Here is a 22,522-nt window from a genome sequence, read left to right on the forward strand (position 1 = left end):
AATGCAAAGAAAGTCTGAATCTGAGCTACAATTGAGTCTAGCTCTACCCTAGCCTTTTCTGTGGTTTGTTCTTGAGTCCCCTTTCCTTCCTCAGCTTACTTGCAACCAAGAGTTCTGATAAATACAAACTGATATGCTATTAGTACTTGTCTTTGGGTAAAAATATGACTGATTTCTTTTTCTTCTTTCTGGTGGTTTTCATATTATAAACATAAAATATATTACGTTTATATTTTTATGTCAATTTGCCATTTTTTAATGTGAGGACAAAGGTAAGCCCAATTAGTTGAACTTCTCAAACACAGAATCTTGAGTTATTATTTCTGTCATAGGAACTAATAATGTTTTTAGCAGTTGTCATTTGCAAAATTTTTACCTAAAATTTCATAGGCAATTTCTTCTTTGTATATGTAAGACATCTTAAATTCTTTAAACTTTGAAAGGTTTTTAACCAAAATATTACTTCCATCATATATATATCCTAACTTGATACAGTTTTAGAAAGAAAGATTATGATTTAACACTTTTGTGCTTGGGACTTTAACTCAGGTAAATTTCCTAACAAAGGCAAATAATGTTAAAACTTAGATAAATATACTTTCTTTAATTCAAGAACACTATTACACTAAACACTGACCTGCAACGTTTCATGTAATTTCACTCGTAGGATAGTCCTTTCGGATAAATTTATTTAAACAAATAAATCATAGGTTGTTCTGCTCAACCTGACAATCTCTTCATTTACTTAGATCTACTCTAGAGATCTGTCGTAGGCAACTTAAATAAAGGTACTATTTTAAGGAGCTTCCCAAAATCAAAATTTCTTCCCACAACTAGCAAAGCAATACATAAAAAGTTGTAAAACACAAATCTTTCCTCATTTCTACAATGGATCCAATATAATTAAGCTTACAAACCTTCAAGTAAAAAATACTAAAAAGAAAGAATCAATTTTACCTCATCTGAGAGATTGTCAATTCTATACAAACTGGGATGAGTTGTGAGCATAAGGTAAATCAAGGGCTGGTTTTTCACTTGACACATAGCAAAAATGCGTTCATCTAGACGTGCATTTGTCCCAGTCTGGAATGATTTCTGTAAATAAACAAACAAACAAAATATCCCCCATCCAAAAATAAAAGATATTTAACAAATACATATAAAACTTTACAAATATCAGTTGTTAAAAGAACATCTTTTGACAGAATTAGCAAATTTACTGTTATTCTTTGAAAAGTATCTTTTAAGAAGTCATACAAATCTATTAAATTGCGGCCATATTTCCCCCTAAAAGTTTTGAGAAATTAACTACCTAACCATGGCAAAGTCATTTGATCTCTCTGAAGTCTGTTTCCTTATCAGTAAAATAGATCTATCTACCATACCATCAAACACTCTATCTACCATACAGTAATAGTGATGTAAAAACAAACATCATCACAAGAATAAACATATACCACAGATGACAAACTAAATACACATATGAAGAACCAAAGATCTAAATGTTCTATAAACGTTAGGTGATGATTAATGGTGGTTTAACTGTTAACTATCCTTGTTTCTCCCACATTTAGAGAGATTAAACAATGGAACAAAGTTTACATGTCAACCAGGAAAAATAATAATACAAATGAGGACTACTACTTGGAGTCAATAAGTAATTGTGAGTTTTAACTGGTGTATTAGCTTCATGGAGAATAATGAAGTTTTCAGGTAAAGTTTTAAGCATTCCGATTAATGGAAAAAAATAGAAAGAGGCAGAGAGATAACAGTAATAAAATTATGCCTTAAACCAAATGCATTGATTATAAAGAAAAGGCTCTTAAGATATTTTAAATTGGTATGTGGGTAGTCACTAAAAGAAAAAAGAACAGTATGGGAAATAAAAGTGCCATTTATTCACTCAGAAAATATTTTCGGAGTGCCTACTATGTACTAGGAACTGTTTGTGGTGCTGAAATGAAGGAAAAAGACAAAAATCCTAGTAAGGGAGAATTGAATAATAAATATGTGATATGTCAATGGAAAGAGCTAAAGATGGAAGAAGTTAGATTTTTAAATGTTAAAATTTAAATATTTATGTAATCTCTGTAAATTTATACTATATTCAAAAATGGAATCATATAATTGGAGGTGGAGAAACTAGAAGAAGATTCAAAAGCCATTCCTAATAGGGTGTAGCAGGTTGCCCTTTTCACAGGGAGAGACGACATACACCAGATGGGTTGATCTCAGATTTCAGAAAAGTATACAAATCGACAAGATCCAGCAGTCCTTGATCAATTCTGGAATCTGGGATGATTCCCCAGAATATTTATTAACATGAGCTTTTAAATAAAATATTATAAGGGAACGTTATCCTGAGTCTACAAGCTTGGGAATTATATTTTGGACACTGGAAAAATAAATTTTTCTTTGTTTTTTGGAGAGTCAGTCGTAGGGGCAAAGGGCAGGCAAGGGAGACAAATAATAGGTATCAAACGAAAAAGTATAAATAAATAAATGCAAAAACAGCTACAGGACCATAAAAGGAAAGGCAAATTCCAGAGAGATAACATTTGAGCTCAAAGACAAGGATAAGAAGGTGCATTGCAGGCCATGGAAACAGGCAGACAGGTATGAGAAGGTATATCTAAGATTAAGAAGTAGAATGTGGCTAAAATATTGCAGGGAGCAGGAAAAGGGCCAAAAGAAGAGTGACTTCTTGTCCAGCAACAAAATATACAGTTCTTGTTTTGGAAAACTAGAAAGCTGATTATCATTTGCCTCTTTGAAAATATCAGTGAATATTTAGCATCTCTTACAAACCAGGGACATGCTTTAAATCAGTATTTTGTATGAGATTCCAGTAAGCGTTTCTATCCCTGCTCTCAAAAATTTTAGCTGGCGCGCGCACACACACACACACACACACACACACACACAATGTTTAGGGGAGTTCACAGGATAAAAATTTGGGCTTTTTGACATCTTCACTGTTAGTTTTTGGGTTTGATTCTCTTACCTGTTTAAGGAGAGCTAACACAAAGAGTGGAAAAAGCCGCAAAGAAAAAGGAACCATGAGTCCAGGCTGGTGGTTACTTAGGACTGAAGAACGATAAGCTGAAAGAGAGTCTATGACGGCATTCACGAGGGCGTCCCGAGCATCACTCAGACTGGCAGTCATAGACCTGTCGACAGCTAACAGAAGTGGGGATAGAGACAAAAGAAAAATTAGACACAACTACCCCAATGTTAAGAATAGAAAAAGTAAGTCTGTTAATTATATAAGTTCTCTCTCCAATTTATTACATACACAAGCAGCCAAACAGCAGTTAAAAGCACATATTTTGGAGAATCAAACCAATCTCTGTTGAAATGCTGCTCTGCTAATTCCTAGCTGTATGACAATTTGGCAATTAACATTCATAAGCCTCAGTTTCCTTATGTGTAAAATGGAAAACTATTTCATAGAATCTGAGGTGTTACTAATTTGAATCCATCATTTTATTTTGTATACTACTGAGAAAGAAAAACTGTAATTAAACATGCATGCTTTCTTGACAAAGAATTTTTATTTTGTATTTATTAAAAGAGTTCTTAGAGAATTATTTAGATGATTTCCATCATCCATCATGTCATCACTGTTTATATGCATTCTGCATACTCATAAAATTTTTTTCAATACTAAAAACACTGTACTTGTTTTGAAAACTTCTGAAACTACAACTGAACTCAATTCGTGTGGTACCAAAAATACACTTAATGATGTCATTAACTGTTATGACCAAATTTGTCATAGGCGAGAAAGAATGAAGACTACTATTACCTGCTCTACAGTAACTCCAAGACATCATAAATTTAAGAAATTTCTGATTTTAAAGATTTTGATAAAATGTGCATATTGAGATCAACCAAATTTAGTAACAGTGAAGCAAACTGTTGTGAAAAGATACAGTTGTTGATAATAATAAAAATAATGATTATATGCTATCAAAAGTATTAGTTCAACAACAAAAAAAATAAAGGCAGTGAAACTCAAATTTCTTCAGTCACAATCTTTAACTTTTAACAACAGGACACTAACATGGGGTTGGACCCTTTACCAAGCCCCATTAAAGAAAAATTTCCCATTAAGAAATTCAAGAAAATTGGGTAAAATACTCCAATTATAGATAAAACTGAGTTTGAAGCAAATAGACCCCCTAGCACTCGTCCCTGAAGGAGAAAAAGGGCAAGAACCGAAATGATGTTAAGCTCTATTTGAGAAAAGGACCAAAAAAAAAAAAAAAAAATCAAGAAGGCAACTTTATCTGATATGGAAATAAAGACATGAAGATATTAGTAAAATTTTCGTTAGCCCATGTTATCTGGCAAAGGCTGCAAACTTACATGTGATAGTAAACTGGTTTTCAATCCCAAATTCCAGAACTCCAAGTCTAATAATCTTTACAGTACAAGCTCTTTTGTAATCAAACTTACAGAGCTCATTAAAAAAAGCTACTAACTACTAATATTAAATATTAAATAAAGATGGTTATTTAAGATCATAGTAGGTAGATTATGATACAGAAAGCAGTTTAGTAGTGGTTGTCTAAGGCCAAAGAGGAAAGGAGGAAGAAGTGGGCAGTCAACTGTCAATGGGGATGAGGTTCTTTTTGGGCTGATAGAAATGTTCTAAGATTAGATTGAGGTGATGGCCACACAACTCTATAAATATACTAAATATAATAGAATTATATGCTTTAAAAGGGTTAAGTGATACAGTATATATATCTCAATAAAGCTGTTTAAATATTAAAAAATAAGGCTATCTGCAGCAGATCCTTTATTCAAATAGTTCCTTAGCAGGCATGCATGGGATCCAAAACACTGAAACACTTAAAGTTAATTATTTAAAGAAAAAACTGTGTGGAGTTTTCTAATGTTATTACTTGCAAAATATTTAAAATAGATGATAACAATTCTTACCCATATTGGCCAATAACCCTGAAATTGCTTGAACATCAGCTCCAAGGAAGACTTCATTCAGAGTTGAAACTACTGGCAAGCACAAAGTATGAACACGAATTCTTCTTTCACCTTTAAGGAAAGCACACAAATGATAGTAAGAGACAACTATATTTTAAAAGGTTCTATTAAAATCACTTGGAAAAAAATCACTTCTTTTCAATTTAGCACCAAATACGGTTATGTAGCAAGTAGAGATACTATCAAAACTTTAATGTGAAAACTCTGAAGTTTTATTTCTTTTATTTACTGCAAATTCGAGTTATTACTGAAAAGACAACAGGGATCATATTCAAATGATGGTACTTGCTAACTTTTAAAAAGAATCTCTTTTCTGAACATTTTTGTTACCTTTTTTTAAATAAAAATTTTGAATATACATATATATATATATATATATATATATATATATAAAGACAACACTACTCCAACATGGGTTCTAGAGTTTGTTTTGATATTTAACATCCAGAGAAGTCTTATACTTTTTACTCTTTAATCACAGGAAAAACGTTTTTTTATTTTTTAAGAAAAATATTTAAAAGAAACGAACAGTCACAATATTTTCTCTTTGGTAATATACCCACAACAACAAAAACAAATAAATACAAAAACAAAAATCAAAACCTTTTGAGAACCATCAAATATGAAACATCATGTCAACCTTTTAAAAATTTTTGATCAGCAAGACCCTGAACACCAAAGAAAAAGAACAAGTGAAAAAATTAGAGATGATATCCACAATACAACCTGTACTGACACATAAAGACTAATGAAAATACCTTTGAGCACATACAAATTACTTTAAAAAGAAGAATTTTGTCTGTAAAAAAAAGGGTACTATTTTTGAGTTTCTGTTCTAGATAAAAACAAGGTTAACTAAGAGAAAAAAGATGTTTAGCCTATCTCATTGGCAACAACTACACCCATACAAAACCAGAGTCTGAAATGAAAAGGACACTTTATTAAACCATAAATTGGCAAAATCTTTCTCAATAGCAATCTGGAAATATCATGATTTTCTTAAACAGTTCATCTCTGCACCCTATATTTCTAATTCTAGAAATCTATCTTAGGGAAATTATCAAAAATGACAAAAACTTGTGTACATGAATAAATATTATAATCATTTTACATAAAAACAAAACATTAAAAAAAACTAAACTTCTAACAATAAGTATATGAAAAGATATCCAACATTAGTTATCAGGGAAACATAAAACCAAAAGAGATACCATCGTACTTTAAATGGCTAAAAACAGAACAAAACAAAAACCTCAAACCAAAAACAAACAAAAACTACACACTGAAAACAGCAGATGCTGGTGAGAATGCAGAGCAGCTGGAACTTTCATATGCTGCTGGTGGGAATGCAAAATGGTACAGCCACTTTGGAAACAGTCTGGCAGGTTCTTATAAGTTAAACATACACTCAACATACAACCCAAAAATCCGTCTCCTATATATATACCCAAGTGAAATGAAAACTTATGCTTACACAAAATCTGGATGTATATGTTTACTGGGGCTAAATTTGAAATTGCCAAAAACTGAGAACAACCCAAATGGACTTCACCTGACAGTGAATAAACAAATGAGGTACACTGGACAACTACTCAGGAATAGAAAGTAACAAACTACTGGTAAATGCAACAACACAGATGAATCTCGAACGCACTATGCTAAGTGAAAGAAGGCAAATACAAAAATTATCTACTGTATGACTCCATTTATATGACATTCTTGCAACAGCAAAACTATAGGGTTAGAAAACTTATCAATGGTTGCCAGGGGCTGGAGATGGGAGAGAGGTTGACTACAAAAACATGAGGTTTTGGGGTAACAGAACTGATTGTGATATCTTGACTGGAATGGTGGTTACACAATACATTGTCAAGCTTGTGGAACTACACTAAAATGGTAGACTTAACCATATGTCAAAATTATATATTAATTTTTTTAATGTTAAGAAAAACCAATAAGGAGAAAAGGAATGAGGATGTTCTCTTGTCAAATTTAAAAAAAGGCATCAAGAGACAGAAATCTCTCCTACTTTTACATCTATGGTATGTTATATTAATTATAATCATTAAAAAAACTGATCTTCTCTAATGCTAAAAGTTTTCATTCAAATGCCTTTATTAAACACTTTTTCTATATTTAAGAGGCTGTGAGGGTGAGTAGACATAGCACAGACACACTCCTGCAACTTTTTTTTTAAAGAAGTAAAGCAGAATTAGAAGGTGAGAGTGTATATCTTTATCACAAAAAAAAAAAAATAATTTAACTGGCTTTCATATCATCTTTATGACAGACATTATAAATAAATTATTAATAAACAATTTATACCCTTAAAAAATGTTTCCTATCTATTTGGGCTCCATTAAAATGTAACTCAAGTATCACTTCTGTGAGGCCTCTCCTGGCTACACTATCTTAAACGACCATCACTTCCCCTCAGCACTTCCTAAATGGTTTACCTGCTTTATATTTCTCCTCAATTACTATCACCATATAACATACTATTATTTTACTTATTTATCCTCTTGTCTGTCTCCCCTACTAAGCTCTATGAGAAAAAATATTTTTTAAATTTTGTTTTATTGACTGTTGTATCATCTGAATATACTTCAGTGCCTGACACTAAGTAGACTCTCGATAAATACCTGTTAAGTAAAATAAATACCAAACATCTTCACTTTACTAAGAACAGCAACAAAGCTCTTAAGGCCAGGAATACTCTTTTGGTTTCATAGAAATGAGTATCTCCAAAGAAGAGGGAGTTATCACAAGTCATAGAATATACAACTAAATCAAAAAACTTACCTCTGCTACAATACTGTAAACAATACTGTACTGTGCGTACAGTTAAAAACTTCTCAAGAGGGTAGATCTCATGTATGTGTTTTTTGCCACAATTAAAAAAAACAACTTACCTTTGCTGGATGTATACAAGAGTGCTGACTGAAAGGAAACCAAATGAGTATCAGTAAGACTCTCTTCCACTGACATCTGTACTGCATACCCAGCATCTGGGTTTACATTAGGCAAAGACAGTAAGTCTGTTGACCGAACAAAGAAGTTCCCATGGAAAGTATGGATGGAAAGACCTAGAAAAGAAAAATTTATCAAAGTGATTTATATATACCTACATATGGATGTTGACATTTTATCCTTGTCACTTATCAGACTAGCAGAGAATAAAAAAGTTTAGATGTGATATTGTGGTTTATAATATATATTTGATCTTTACCCATTTCTGGCAAAGAGCTCCTAAAACCCTTAGAATTTTCCAAGTAATAAAGAATGATAAAGGTGTCTTTGCTATGTTAATGAGGTGACTTTTGGAAAGCACCTACCTAACATAAAGATGGGTACTGGTTGCCTGAGGACCTAACTATGTTATTAGAGGATTAGAACTTTGAATTTACTGGCTACCCCCCCACCTACAGAGCAGGGAGAGGGGCTGTAGAGGTTGAATCAGTCACCCATGGCCAAAAATTTAATCAATCACAACTATGTAATGAAGTCTCCATAAAAAACCAAAAGGATGCGGTTCAGAAAATTCCAGGGTTGGTGGAGATTTAGGGAGGGTAGAGCACTAGGAACATTAAAGCTCTGTGCCCTTTCCTTTTCCCTACCCCTTGCTTGCCCTTTACATCTCTTCCATTTGGCTGTTCCTGAGTTATATCTTTTTAACAATAAATCAGTAATCTAGTAAGTAAAATGTTTCTGAGTTCTAAAAGCCACTCTAAGAAATTAATGAAAACCAAGGCGGGAGTCACTGCAACCCTCAATCTATACCCAGTCAGTTACAACCACAGTTAACGCCCTGGAGTTGGAATTGGTTCTGCAGTGCATGTGTGGATTAGGGGAGCGGGGGAGTCATGGGGTATGCGGTGGGGCTGAGGGAGGAGGAGTCTTAGAGAGTGAGTCCTTTAACCTATGGAGTCTGATGCTATTTCCAGGTAGATAGTGTCACACTTGATCTAACTGCTTGGTGGAGTGGGGAAAAGCAACACACACATTGGAAATGGAAGCAGAAGGTGTTAGATAATACACAATATTTAGTGAAGGTGAGGGAGTTGGTAATAGATAATCTTCTTAAAAGATGAGGATTCAAATTTTCAAAAACTTTTTTGGAGGATAAGTTGACAACATCTACTAAAATTCTAAATGAAAACTTCTTTGATCCTAGTGATTTCGTATCTATGAATTTATCCTACAGATACACTTATTCAAGTGCCAAATTATATGTGTAAAAAAAAAAATTAAGTATTGTTTTTATCTGTCATAAGAAAAAAAAATCAGAAATACTCTCAATGCCAATCAGTAAGAAAATAACTAAATTGTTGATGTGTACATTCTACTGAATACTAATATTAAGGGATCTTCAAGACCTCCTGAAAAATTATACAATGTTATTTATGCTAATACACTATACTATATACTTTCCATGGAGAGGTACAGAAGTATGTAAATGTATAGAAGAGCCTGATATACACACCAGAGAGTAAATAAGGCTGGAATGAAAGTGAAAGTACATGCACACACAAGCTAATGCAAGAGAACTTTAGCTATGTCAACGGTATTACTCTTTACAAGAACAGATGCATGTTTTGCTTATGAAATAAAAACCAATTTTAAAACCGTAATAATAATAAAAAAGGATGTAGATCTATATGTACAAAAATAGAATGGTATAATTAAAAAGAAGCCATATATAATTCCTATTGCTTTTATTTCAAAGCCAAAATATATGCTTATATATGCATGGGGAAACTTTTCAAAGGCATGTGAAAAACTTTGAGATAGGACATATTAAGTTTTATTTTTTATTTTATATCTTTTTGTTCTGTGCCTTTTTTTTTAACTTTACTAAACATATTATTTCATTTGTAATGAAATTTATCATAAAAGAAAAAGCAAAACTTAAGCAAGTAACCGCAAAGATTTATTAAATTAGGCACTCTAGAAAGAAGGCAAACCTTAGTTTGTTGGTGGACCCCCAAGCTCTTTATGCAAAGTTAGATACATAAAAATAGCTTCTGTCCTGCCAAATAGAAAAATTTTAACATGTCCATCCTTTTAGGATGTACATTTCCACTAATTCACGGCCAATATCTGCAGAAATAATCATTTTTGAGATCCATCAATCTTGAATAAATGAGATACAACAAATAGGCCATTTAAAACAAACACTAAAAAACTATTTGAATTAATAAACAAGTTCAGCAAGGCTACAAGATATAAGATCAATATGCAAAGGATTAATTATGTTTATATGAAGAAGTAATGAAATGTAAAAAAATTCCATCTACAATTACATCAAAAATATTTAGGAATAAATTCAAGAGAAAAATACAAAACTTTAAAAACTATACAACACTGTTGAAAGAAATTGAAGACCTAAATAAATGTAAAGACAAACCATGCTAACAGATCAGAAAACTTAATACTGTTAAGATGGCAATATTTCCCAAATTGATCTACCTATTAATAAATGCAATCCCTATCAAAATCCGAGCTAGCTTCTTTGCAGAAGTTAACAAATTGAACCTAAAATTAACACAGAAACACAAGGGACCTAGAATATCAAAACAATTTTTGGGGGGAGAAAAAAAAAAAGCTGGGAGGACTCATACTTCCTCATTTCAAACTTATTAGAAAGCTAGACTAATCAAGACAGTTTGGTACTAGATATAAGGGTGGCAATATAGATTAAAAAAATAAAATTCAGAATCCAGAAACGAACCCTCGCATTTATGATCAACTGATTTCAGCGAGGGGACATGGTGCCAAGACAATTCAGTGGGGGAAAAATAGTCTTTCCAACAAATGGTACTGGGACAACTGTATTTCCACATGAAAAAAGAATAAAGTTGAATACCTATCTCAAATCAAGGACAAAAATTAACTCAAAGTATGTCAAAGACTTAGATATTAGTATAACCATAAAACTTTTAGGAGATGTTTTAAGCGTAAATTTTCATAATCTTGAGTAAGCAGTGGTTTAATACTATAACACCAAAAGCACAAACAGGAAAAGAAAAAATGAAATATCACCAAATCAAAAACTGTGCTTCAAAGAATACCATTAAGAAGTAAAAAGGCAAAACTATGAAGTAGAAAAAATTTTTGCCAATCATATATCTGATAAAACCCTTGTACCTAAAATTATATAAACAACTTTGACAATTGGATAATAAAAAGACAAACTAAATTTTAAAACAGGACTATAATCTGAATAGACATTTCTCCAAAGAAGATATACTAAACATCAGAAAAGATGTTCATCATTCATCAACAGGGAGATATAAGTCAAAATCTCAATAAGATATCACATCACACCCACCAGGATGGCTAAAATAAAAAAGGACAACAAGTACTAAAAAGGATGTGGAGAAATCAGTATCCTCAACTCACAGTTAGTGGGAATATAAAATGGTACAGGTGCTGGAAAACACTCTGGCAGTTTCTTAAAGTTAAACATACAGTTAATTACCTTATGATCCAGATATATATCCAAGGTATATATATATACCTGAGAGAAATAAAAATATGCCCCGAAACCTCTACACAAATGTTTGTAGCAATATTATCCATAATGCCTCAAAAGTGGAAACAACCCAAATACTCATCAACTGATGAACAGATAACAAAATGAAGTATACCTATACAATGGAATACTACTGGGCAATAAAAACACATGAAATATTAAAAAAAAAAAAAAAAAGGAATGAAATACTGATAGATGCTATAATATTAACCTAAAAAACATTTTGCTAAGTGTAAGAAGACAGTCACAAAGGGACTCATATTGTATGGCCCCACCATTTATGTGAAATAACCAGAATAGAGACTGAAAATAGACTGGCATTGCCTAAAGCTGCCAGAGCTGTGCGGGGGAGGGGTAGGGGGGTGGGGAATGAGTGACTGCTAATCAGTACAGGGTTTCTTTTGGAGATGATGGAAATCTTCTAAAATTGGTTGTGGTAATATTGTTGTAAATATATTGAAAACCACTGAATTATACATTTCAAATCTGTGAATTGTGTGGTATGTAAATTTTATATCAATAAAGCTGTTATAAAAAAAAAAAAGCAGAAACAGAAGGCTATTGCGGTAACTGACTAGTTTTGTCTGATGTTAATACCATGAGTTGTTTGGAGATGTGGCAACCTTTCAAGTATTTACTTGATACCATATCACTTTCACTCAATCACTTTTTATTTTTATTACAGTAATGGATAACAGATCACTTCATTTGGCACATGGTTTGACCAATAGATTTCAACATCTATCTAGTGGGCAGGTTTCTAGATCTTTAGCTTTTGGTATCTATTTTTTTTCTACATATTTCATATAATCTTTCCACTTTAAAATATGATTGCTACATACTCTCTTATAGAGCAACAATATTTTATTCATTCATTCATTTATTTATGCACCTACAGCATCTGGTCTTCCTACGTGTTCTCCCATCCAAGTACTAACTAGGCTCAACCCTGCTTAGTTTCCAAGATCAGATGGGATCGCTGGGACTGGGCATGTTCAAGATGGCATGGCCATAGACCAGAGCAATGATATTTTAAAATCTGAACAAAAGATCGGAACCAGGTTGATAATATGGAGAAATGAAATATCAAGAATTATATAATTTCCCATTTTCATAAGAAAATACTTATCATTTAACAGCCAGAAAATATTTATCCAGGAAAACAAATTGGATGTAAGCATTCTGAAACAGACTATTTCCAAAGCAACAGGTGGCACTGTATTTAGTAGCCGGTGCAGGATGAGAAGAGCACATATTAAAAGATCTCCTACATCCGGAGATGGATAGTAGTGATGGCTGCACAATGAGAATGGGTTTAATGCCACTCAATGCATAGCTAAAATGGTTAAAACAAAAACAGTAAATTTATGTTATGTATATTTTACCACAATTTTAAAAATTGTTTAAAAAATAAGATTTTCCACTATTACTGTTTAATAAGTGGAATAAAAATCCATCAGTAGTATGCTTTATTTTCTTTGGGGATGTGATCTTTGTTTCATTGAGATATAATTCATTTACTATAAAAAAAATCAGTTTTGAGGTGTTTGGTTGTTTTTAGTATATTCAGTAGTCCCCCCTTTTTAAAACTTTTTCTTATTCCTAATTGCATATTCCATCAGTTAGTAAAATATCTTAGAAAAGCAAATTTAATGAGATAAGACTAGGTGAAAACATATATTTACTGGTATCAAAAGCAACACCTACTCCTTTATAAATGTAAATAAAGTGCCCCCACCTTTGGTGCACCGAATCCTCATGACTGCCTCAAAGCCAATCTTCCGAGTGAGGTATCTCTGTAGTTCTTTCCGCAATTTCTGTACTTGGACTGGGTTGTGCTGATGGTGGTAAGAGGGATAGTAATAAACACTACCTGCTGAATACCGAGAAATACAACCTGAAAGAGAACACATCTCCTTTTAAATTTTGCCATTAGTTACCATTACTGTACCCAAGTAACTACATGCATTTAAATAAATCTTTCTGTAATCTCCCAAGGTATTGTCAAAAAAGAAAATTTAATTCCTTTAAATAGTAGTATAGAAATTTCTCTTATTATAAATGTTTAGAGTAGAAGGCTATAAGGTTTACAATAGACCAAACGAACTTTCCCAGGATAATAAAATTTCTTTCACTTTATCCTCTATTTAGAATACCATCATACAAATATCATTTTGACTCGAGAAAAATAATCATTAGGAAAACTTACCCAATGAAGCTAAATCAGAATACTGTCCACTGAGAAGGAATAAGTCAACGGCTACCTGCTGACCAGAACAGTCCAAGGCTAATTTCTTATAGAAGTCAGTGGATGGTGTTAAGTGAATATCCTATTAATAATAAATTACGAAGAGAAAAAAATTTAAATCATCAAATTGTCATAAAATTTAAGTACCTATCTATAAATACCAAGGTATTAATTTTCCTTGGGTAGTCTACAAAATTCTTTTGCTTTGTAATATTTTCTAGTTTTCCAGTGAAAAATATGTATTGCTTATGACTCTTCCTTTTTTTCTTGTTTTACTTTTTAAAAAATAAATCTATTATACTAATTTTGATAATCTATTAAATGCTTACTATGCTGGACACTGTTCTAAACAATTCATATGTAATATCTATTTAGTCCTTTCAACCACCATAAGAGAGGGCACTACCATCACTTTCGCTTAATAAATATAAGGAAACAGAGAGGCAAAGAAATTAAGTAGCTATTTAAGCTCACACATCTAAAAAGCAGTGGAACTTAGGCAGACTGATTCCAGGACAGATACCATAATCATTATATGATCTCACTCTCATAATCTTTGGAGAAATACACATCTCGAACTAAGTTTATACATACAAGGTGCTCAAAAGCAATCTACGTCTGTCAATATACTGAACTACAACTACTTTTTACTGGTCATCCAGGTTCTACTTTGTCCCTAGCAAGCATATTCTCTTGGTCTCCCTGTCTCATCAAATCAGACTGCATTGTTAGTGGCCTGCTAAAGATCTAAAAACAAGGTAAGGGTGAATCTTGTAGAAAATAATGTAATAAAACAGAAAAATCTACATAAAAGAGAAACACTTTATCCATTTCCTTAAATTCTCTCCTCTCCACAACTGAAAACCAAATAAAATACAAGCTGTGTGGTCAAAGGAACAGAGCACCAGCTTAAATCTTATCATAAATTTGACCATCTTCTAACCTTAGCAGATGACCTTTGACTGGGTTCTTCTCGTGGTTTCAGGGCTCCCACTCCAAGAGTTGGGAGTTGTGTTTGAAAGACAGACATTCGACCACCAGTTGGGGACATCAGCTTAAAGGAAGCCTGAAGTGCAGGACCCAAGGCACTCTGGGTCTCCAGGGTCTTGGTAAACATTTGCGGCAACGTTTTCAGTAAATCTTGGACAAGCTTGTGAAATAAAGCAAGAAAACTCAAGAGTGTTACAATTAAAATTTTTTCCACAGTCAGTAACTAATATAATAGACAAGACACTGAGTCATGATGATGGTCAGAGAATCTACAGACAGTACAATAAACAATGAAGTTGGTCAAATGACAAGAAAGCTATTTTAAATCAACATTATAAATTGGCAAGCAAGACAAACCAAAATTGGGGCCTTACAGTTCTTGCACATGCAGTAGTCCAGCAAGACTATAAGTCCAAAATGTGTCCAAAAGAACCATCACAGTTTAGAGATTTGATTTATTTTAATGCCATGAAATATGGCCTTCTCAATCACCTCTACACACTTATCAGTTGCAAAGTGAGTTTAATTCTTCCCTATTACAAAATCTAAGATATCCAGCAAATTTGCCAACTAGCAATATTACAACAAAAGAAAAAATAAAGAAACACAACTACCTATCCAGGTTAGGTTGTACCAATGAAGAGTTAATGTAAAAAAAAACTTTGCACTAATGCAAAGTCACCATTGCCAACAGCTGAGACCATAGACTTGCTAGTTAAAATGTTACCCCTACGGCATATATGCATGTACAGGGTAGACAACATCCCCCCTTCAGACACATTCTGTTCACCTCTCACTGTATTATGTCATGGCAATTTCCAGGCAGGTAATAAGAGTTTCTTCTGAACTGACCCCAATGACACTCTGTGAATCAGAAAAGCAAAGGGCACTGAAAGCAGACTACCTAAAGTGCTTCCATGTAGTGACCAGAAGCTTATCTCAGCAACCCTCCCAATTTCCCAAATGGCTGGCAAAGCAGATTTCCTTCAGGTTTTCTTCCTTAATGGAACAGGTTTATCCTCTACCCTACTCCAAATAACTGGTACATTAAAAGCAATCAGTTCAAAGGCAAACTCAAGAGCTAGTCTTTGGATGAATTTTAACTAACAGAAATATAAAATGCTACAAATTCTAAGAAATGTCACATAAAGAAGCAGAAAGAAATTTTTATTTAAGGTTCACTTCAAAAATACATTCCTTTAATATTTCAATTAAACATGCCAGATAGGAAAATGTGCCTTACCTCTTTACTTTCATTTAAATTTACTAGTAAATTCTCTGGCATAGGTATAAAAACATCTGAAAGAATAAATAAATATTTCATTTAAACAAAACTTGTTAAAGATGCCCCAAATACATAATATTGATATAATCAACCACTCCCATACTTACAGAAAAACAACCTCCTCCACTATTATAACACTGTCTACATATGTTCAAAGAAGTACCAAAGAAACATTGATTTAGGTATTTATGACAACTTAACTGTTACTGTGTAAAAGGTAAATAGCCTTCCAATTAGAAAATATTGATCTGTAAGCACTCTAAGTTTCGTGCAAGTGCTTCTTAGGTTAAAGACAGCAATTCAGAATCCTGCTTTACATTCTTGCTTAGCCCTGGAAACCAGCCAAAGAAACGCTCATGGCATTAAGAAAAATATGGGACGAAGATGACACACAAGAATGTTATGTCTTTACACAGACATTATACAACCCACCAATAGCTCTGCCATTCAAACAGCAGATACTTTTTCATAAAGAAGGTGCCCACCAGTGCCTCTACTTGTGGGGCTACAAACTCAAGTGAATCAGAAGGTATGCTAACGACCACATTAGACGAGCTTCTCAGGATTTAAATTTATTCTTGGTTAGAAATTATGTTCCCTTTCTGGGGAGGAAGCAAACTGAGAAGGAAATGTGGGTGGTGGTAGAGGATTATGAAGGGTCTCACTTTCCACATTTTTGTACTGTTTTTTATTACCAAAAAAAGGCTCGTTATGATTATAAAAAATATCAACAAATAATTTGAAACATTAAGTATTCACTTTAGCTGTCATATAAAAATTCTACTAATTTCTTCCTTTTTCTTTAAAATAAAAAACTTAGTTTTATTGAGATGTAATTCACCCTTGTAGAAGATACAATCAGTGATTTTTAACATATTCAGAGTTGCACGACCATCACCACTTTCTAATTCCAGATCCTTTTCATCCCCAAAAGAAAAAGCTTACCAATTAGCAGTCACTTCTTACTTCCCTGCCTACTCCCACAGCTCTAGACAGCCTCCAGTCTATCTCTGGACATTTCAAATGAATGGAGTCACACTATGAGATCCTTTTTGCCTGTTTCTTAGAGTTACCATCATGTTTTCAAGTTTTCAAGGTTCATCCATGTTGTTGCATCTCTCACTACTTTATTCCTTTTTTTCTTGCTAAATAACATTGCATTGCATGGCTATACATTTCATTTACCCACCCACCAAATGATGGGCATTTGGATTGTTTCCACTTATATCTAAGTTGCTATGATATTCATGTGCACACTTTTGTGTGGACACGTTTTAATTTTCCTGAGTATACACCTATTGAGTGGAATTGCTAGGTCACATGGTAACTCTATGTTTAACTTCTGGAAGAAGTGACAGATTGTTTTCCATTGTGGCTGAACCACTTTCCATTCCCATTAGCAATGTATGAGAGTTCTAATGTCTCCACATCCTTGTAAATACTTGTCACTTTCTGTTGTTGTTGTTGTTTGTTTGTTTGCTATTTGACATTTAGCAAGGGATATTCCATTTTTCAGCTCATAATAAAATTGAGAGGCTGGACCACAACAGTGAATGCACAACTTGGCCTATCATCAGATTCACCTGTTCAGATTTTATTTTATGCCAAATTAAGTATCTGGGTGGAAAGATTAGGAAATGAATGACTGATGTGACTGATCTTATGTGAGATTTAAAACCACCAAGAGAGAAGGGTGCTCTCCTCAACTACTCCCCCTTAAAGAAGTACAGACAATCCTCACTGTGGATTCAATACTTGCGAATTTGCCTACTCGATAAAATTTGTAACCTCAAAACCAATCTTCGTGGTGCTTTCAGTCACTCACACATGCTCAGAGAGGGAAATTTTGAGTTTGAAAATTTTTGTGAGGTGGCATCTGATGGTTTTCATTAGCATTTCCCTGAAAACTCATGATATGGAGATTCTTTTCAAGTGCTTATTGGCCAATTGTATACAGATAATATTCAAAATTATGCTATGAATAGACATGTTTATCGAATACCTTTGCCCACTTTTTGATTAACTTGTCTTTTTATTGTTAAGTTGTATGAGTTCTTTATATAATTTAGATATAAATCCCTGATCTGATATGTTTGCAAATATTTTCTCTTATTCTGTGGGTTGTTGGTTCACTTTTTTAATGGTGTCCTTTGAGGAACAGGCTTTTAATTTTGAAGAAGCTCAAATTTATCTGTTTTTGTTTTTGTTTTTCTTGTTTGTGTTTTTGGTGTTATATGTAAGAAATCGTGGCCTAATCCAAGGTCACAAAGATTTACTTTTGTGTTTTCTTCTAACAGTTTAATAGCTTCAGTGTCATGCTCAGGTCTATTATCCATTTTGAGTTAATTTTTTAAATTGTGGTAAATACACATAATACACAAAATCTGTCATCTTATCCGTTTTGAGCATACAATTAAGTACAAGCATAAAGTTATATAACCATAACCATTTTATATTTTCAAATTTTTTCATCATCCCAAATATAAACATTATACCATTAAATAATAACTCGCTCTTCCTCTTTCCCCCCAGCCCCTGTTAACCTGTATTCTACTTTCAATCTCTATGAATTTGCCTATTCTTGGTATTTCATGTAAGTGAAATCATACAGTATTTGTCCTTTTATGTCTGGCTTATTTCATTTTGCATAATGTTTTCAAGGTTCATCCAAGTTGCAGCATGTATCAGGACTTCATTCTTGAGGATGAATATTCCATTATATGTATACAGCACATCATTTATCCATTCATAAGTTGATGAATATTTGGGTTGTTTATATCTTTTGACTATTGTAAATAATGTTGCTATGGACACTGGTATACAAGTATTTGTTTGAGTGCCTGCTTTCAATATTTCAGGTACATACAAAAAAAATAGAATTACTAGATCACGATGGTAATTCTACATTTAACTTTTTTCAGGAACTATTTATCACAGTACAAAACCATTTTGTTTTTTTAATATTTATTTATTTATTTTCACCATCCCCCTATCCCCTACCCTCCCCTTTGGCAACCATCGGCTTGCTGTCTATATCTATGGATCTGTTTGTTGTTGTTGTTGTTATGTTTAGATTCCACACATAAGTGAAATTATACATTATTTGTCTTTCTCTGACTTATTTCACCTAGCATAATACCCTCTAGGTTCACCCATGTTGTTTAAATGGCAAGACTTCATTCTTTTTTATTGCTGAGAAATACTTCATTGTGTGCTGTGTGTGTGTGTGTGTGTGTGTGTGTGTGTGTGTGAGACACATTATCATTATCCATTCATCTATCAAAGGACATCTAGGTTTGTCTTCCATCTTGGTTATTTTCAGTAATGCTGCAATGAACACAGGAGTGTATATACCTTTTCAAATTAGTTTTTGCTTTCTTCAAATAAATACCCAGAGACAAAACTGCTGGGCCATATGGCAGCTCTATTTTTAATTTTTTGAGGATTCTCTGTACTGTTTTCCATAGTGGCTGCACCAGCACTACACCATTTTACACTACCACTAGCAATGCACAACAGTTTTAATGTTTCCACGTCCTTGAGAATATTTGTTATTTTCAATTTTTTGGATTACAGCAACACTAATGGATGAGAAGTGGTACGCCACTGTGGTTTTGATTTGCATTTCCCTAATGACTAATGACTTTAAGTATTTTGTCATCAGTTCATTACTGGTCATTTGTACATCTTCTTTGAAGAAACGTTATTCAATCCTCTGCCCATTTTTGACATGTTATTTTTTTGTTGTTGAGTTGAGGGAGTTCCTTACATGTTCTAGATATTTATCATTATTCAGATATACAATTTTCATATATTTTCTCCCATTCTGTGAGTTGTCTTTTCACTCTGTTAGTAGTGTTCTTTGATGTACAAAAGTTTTTAATATTGATGAAGTCCAATTTATTTATATTTTTGTTGCCTCTGCTTTCGGTGTCATAACCAGGAAATCACTGCCAAATCCAATGCCATGAAGATTTTCCCCTGTTTTCTTCTAAGAGTTTTACAGTTTTAGCTCTTAGGGTTTAGGTCTTTCATCCACTGAGTTGCTTATTTTTATCTGGTTTAAGGTACGGGTCCAACTTATCTGGCATGTTCAGTTTTCCCAAAACCATTTGTTGATAAAACAATCTTTTCCCCATTGAATGGTTTTGGCATCCTTGTCAAAAACAACTGACCATATATGTAAGGGTTTATTTCTGGGCTCTCTATTCTATTTCATTGGTCTACATATTTATCCTCAAATACTTTTTGAATGAATAACTAAGGGAAAAAGAGTTAATCTGAATTTTAACATCAATCTGTTTTTGTTGCCTTGTTCAGAATTCACTTAACCTCCATAACTGTTTCCTCTTCCATAAAATGAGGGGTTGGAGTAAAGGACTCTTTCAATTCTAACAATCTTATGATCTTATACTTAAGGTTTTCCTCAATATAGTAGAATTATACCACACACTCCTAGTCGTCAAATGTTCATGAAATACTTCTAGAACCAAAAATTCCTAAGACAGTTCAATAATTTTAAGTGTTTAATATATACCTTCAATATCTGAAACTATTAGCATCTGAGGCTGAGAGAGACCTTCCTGAAGACTGTAGAAGTGGATTGTACTATCAAATGTTATGAAGCCAATTTTTGTCCTAGTGTTGCCAGGAAGCCTAAAAACAAATTTAGAAGAGTATTTTATCACATTTTCCCATACACACACATATGTAAAATAACTGCTAAGAGTTACATATAAATATGTACTTTTATATTATGGCAATTGTCCCAACATAAGTGTTTAATTGGCTCAATGTTTAATTACCACAAAAACATACTGTACTCAAAATGAAAACATCACGCACGCATAAGTCAAACAATCAATAAAACCCAGGATTAATACAGCAATTTGAAATTCATTATACATATATACCTATATAAATTTATATAAATCATTTAAAAAATGGCATCTAAAAATACTGGAAAGCATATACAAAACTGTAGATGATTTTAATTTACAAAAATACATGAAAAATTATCATATATCAACTCTAAAATGTAATATAAATTTAGGTAATGCATGTATCTTTAAAAAATTTTACCCATGTTTGAGCGAATTGGGACTCTCTCATCAACAGATAATTCCTATACACAACCTACAACATTAAAAATACAAATGCTGGCAAAAACAAGGACATCCCTTTCTTTCATCAAGGTGAGGGAGTTAGTCCATTTCTGATGAGATTTGACCCTCCACATTCTTCTACCCACAAAAGAACACTATATTTCACAGAAAGGTCACACAAGCTTTTATAGGCGATACTAAGTATCTAAGCACCATTAAAACTATAGATGTTTAAAAAGATATATAGAGATATGACAATCAAATGCAATGTGTGAACACTGAGTTCTTATTCCAACAAATGTTCAATAAAAAGATTTTGCGATAACCAGGAACAAAAATTGAACTGGGTATTAGATTATATTATTAAATTACTGCTAATTTTGTTTTGTGTGACATCCATATTTTAGTTAGGGCTAAAAATAATTCCAAGTATTTATGGCTAAAATGATATGCTGATTGAGATTTGCATTAAATCAGTGTGTGTGTGCACGCACGTGTACAATTAGATAAAGCAAGAACAGCTAAATGCTAAATATGCTAAAGCTGAGAAATGGAGATCTGGAAGTTCATTCACTACATTCTATTTACTATGTTTAAAATTTTTCCATAATAAAAAGTTAAAATAAAGTTTCTCAGAGAAAGCAAGGCCTAAAGTTCACAACTGATATAAGAAGGTTTTTAGAACATAATTTCACAGCATTTTTTTTTTTTTATATTTTGAAACTACTTATCCATTTAGCAAATAGTTTAAATTTAAGCGGAATTAAGATACTTACAATTCTAGATTGTCTAACAAACTCTGGCACACTGAATTCAAGTATCCAGTTTCAACTGCATTGTGAGATACATCAAATACAAAGAGGTACACTGGAGGTTGAGGTGGTCGTAACTAAAGAAAAAAGGAATCTCATTAAGTACATTTAACAGGATTAAAATTATCATTTGCCATGTGCACATACAACAAAATAATAAAATCAGCGTGATTTACAAACTAAGTGGAGACTATAATAAATAATAATGGATAAAAAAATAACAAGTTTAAAATCAGGCAAAACTATATTGTTTTCAGATGCACACTTAGAAAAAGAAAAATGAGGATGTGATTGCCATAGTCAGAACAGTGTTTTCTCTAGAACAGGAATGTGAGGAGATGTGATCAGAAGGGCTTCTGGGGGTATTGGCAATGTTCGATTTCTTGATCTGGGTGGTGCTAATACAGGCATTTATAAGTACTTGGTAACCTATATATTTATGTTTTAAAGACTTTTCCTATGTGCACCTTATTTCACAGTTTAGGGAAATTACAGTTCTGAAAATAACAAATCAAGTTAGCCTGAGCAGGTTATTTA

The 22,522-nt window shown here is 32.8% G+C and overlaps 1 protein-coding gene across 3 annotated transcripts in view; it reads right to left on the reverse strand.

Annotated features, from left to right (window-relative positions):
- Window positions 1–22,522, reverse strand: part of SEC24A (SEC24 homolog A, COPII coat complex component) — a 57,725-nt gene that overhangs the window by 6,296 nt on the left and 28,907 nt on the right. For 2 of the 3 annotated variants that reach the window (XM_036224288.1, XM_016137670.2), the window contains 10 exons: window positions 21,950–22,062; window positions 20,606–20,724; window positions 16,027–16,082; window positions 14,737–14,943; window positions 13,755–13,875; window positions 13,284–13,442; window positions 7,923–8,096; window positions 4,951–5,061; window positions 3,005–3,180; window positions 958–1,095 (listed from right to left, as the gene is read on the reverse strand). In XM_036224288.1, coding sequence (XP_036080181.1) covers window positions 958–1,095; window positions 3,005–3,180; window positions 4,951–5,061; window positions 7,923–8,096; window positions 13,284–13,442; window positions 13,755–13,875; window positions 14,737–14,943; window positions 16,027–16,082; window positions 20,606–20,724; window positions 21,950–22,062 — 1,374 coding nt within the window. The other variant, XM_016137671.2, reaches the window with a different exon arrangement.

This window comes from Rousettus aegyptiacus, unplaced genomic scaffold (genome assembly GCF_014176215.1).
Source record: "Rousettus aegyptiacus isolate mRouAeg1 unplaced genomic scaffold, mRouAeg1.p scaffold_m13_p_7, whole genome shotgun sequence".
Taxonomy (NCBI): Eukaryota; Metazoa; Chordata; class Mammalia; order Chiroptera; family Pteropodidae; genus Rousettus; species Rousettus aegyptiacus.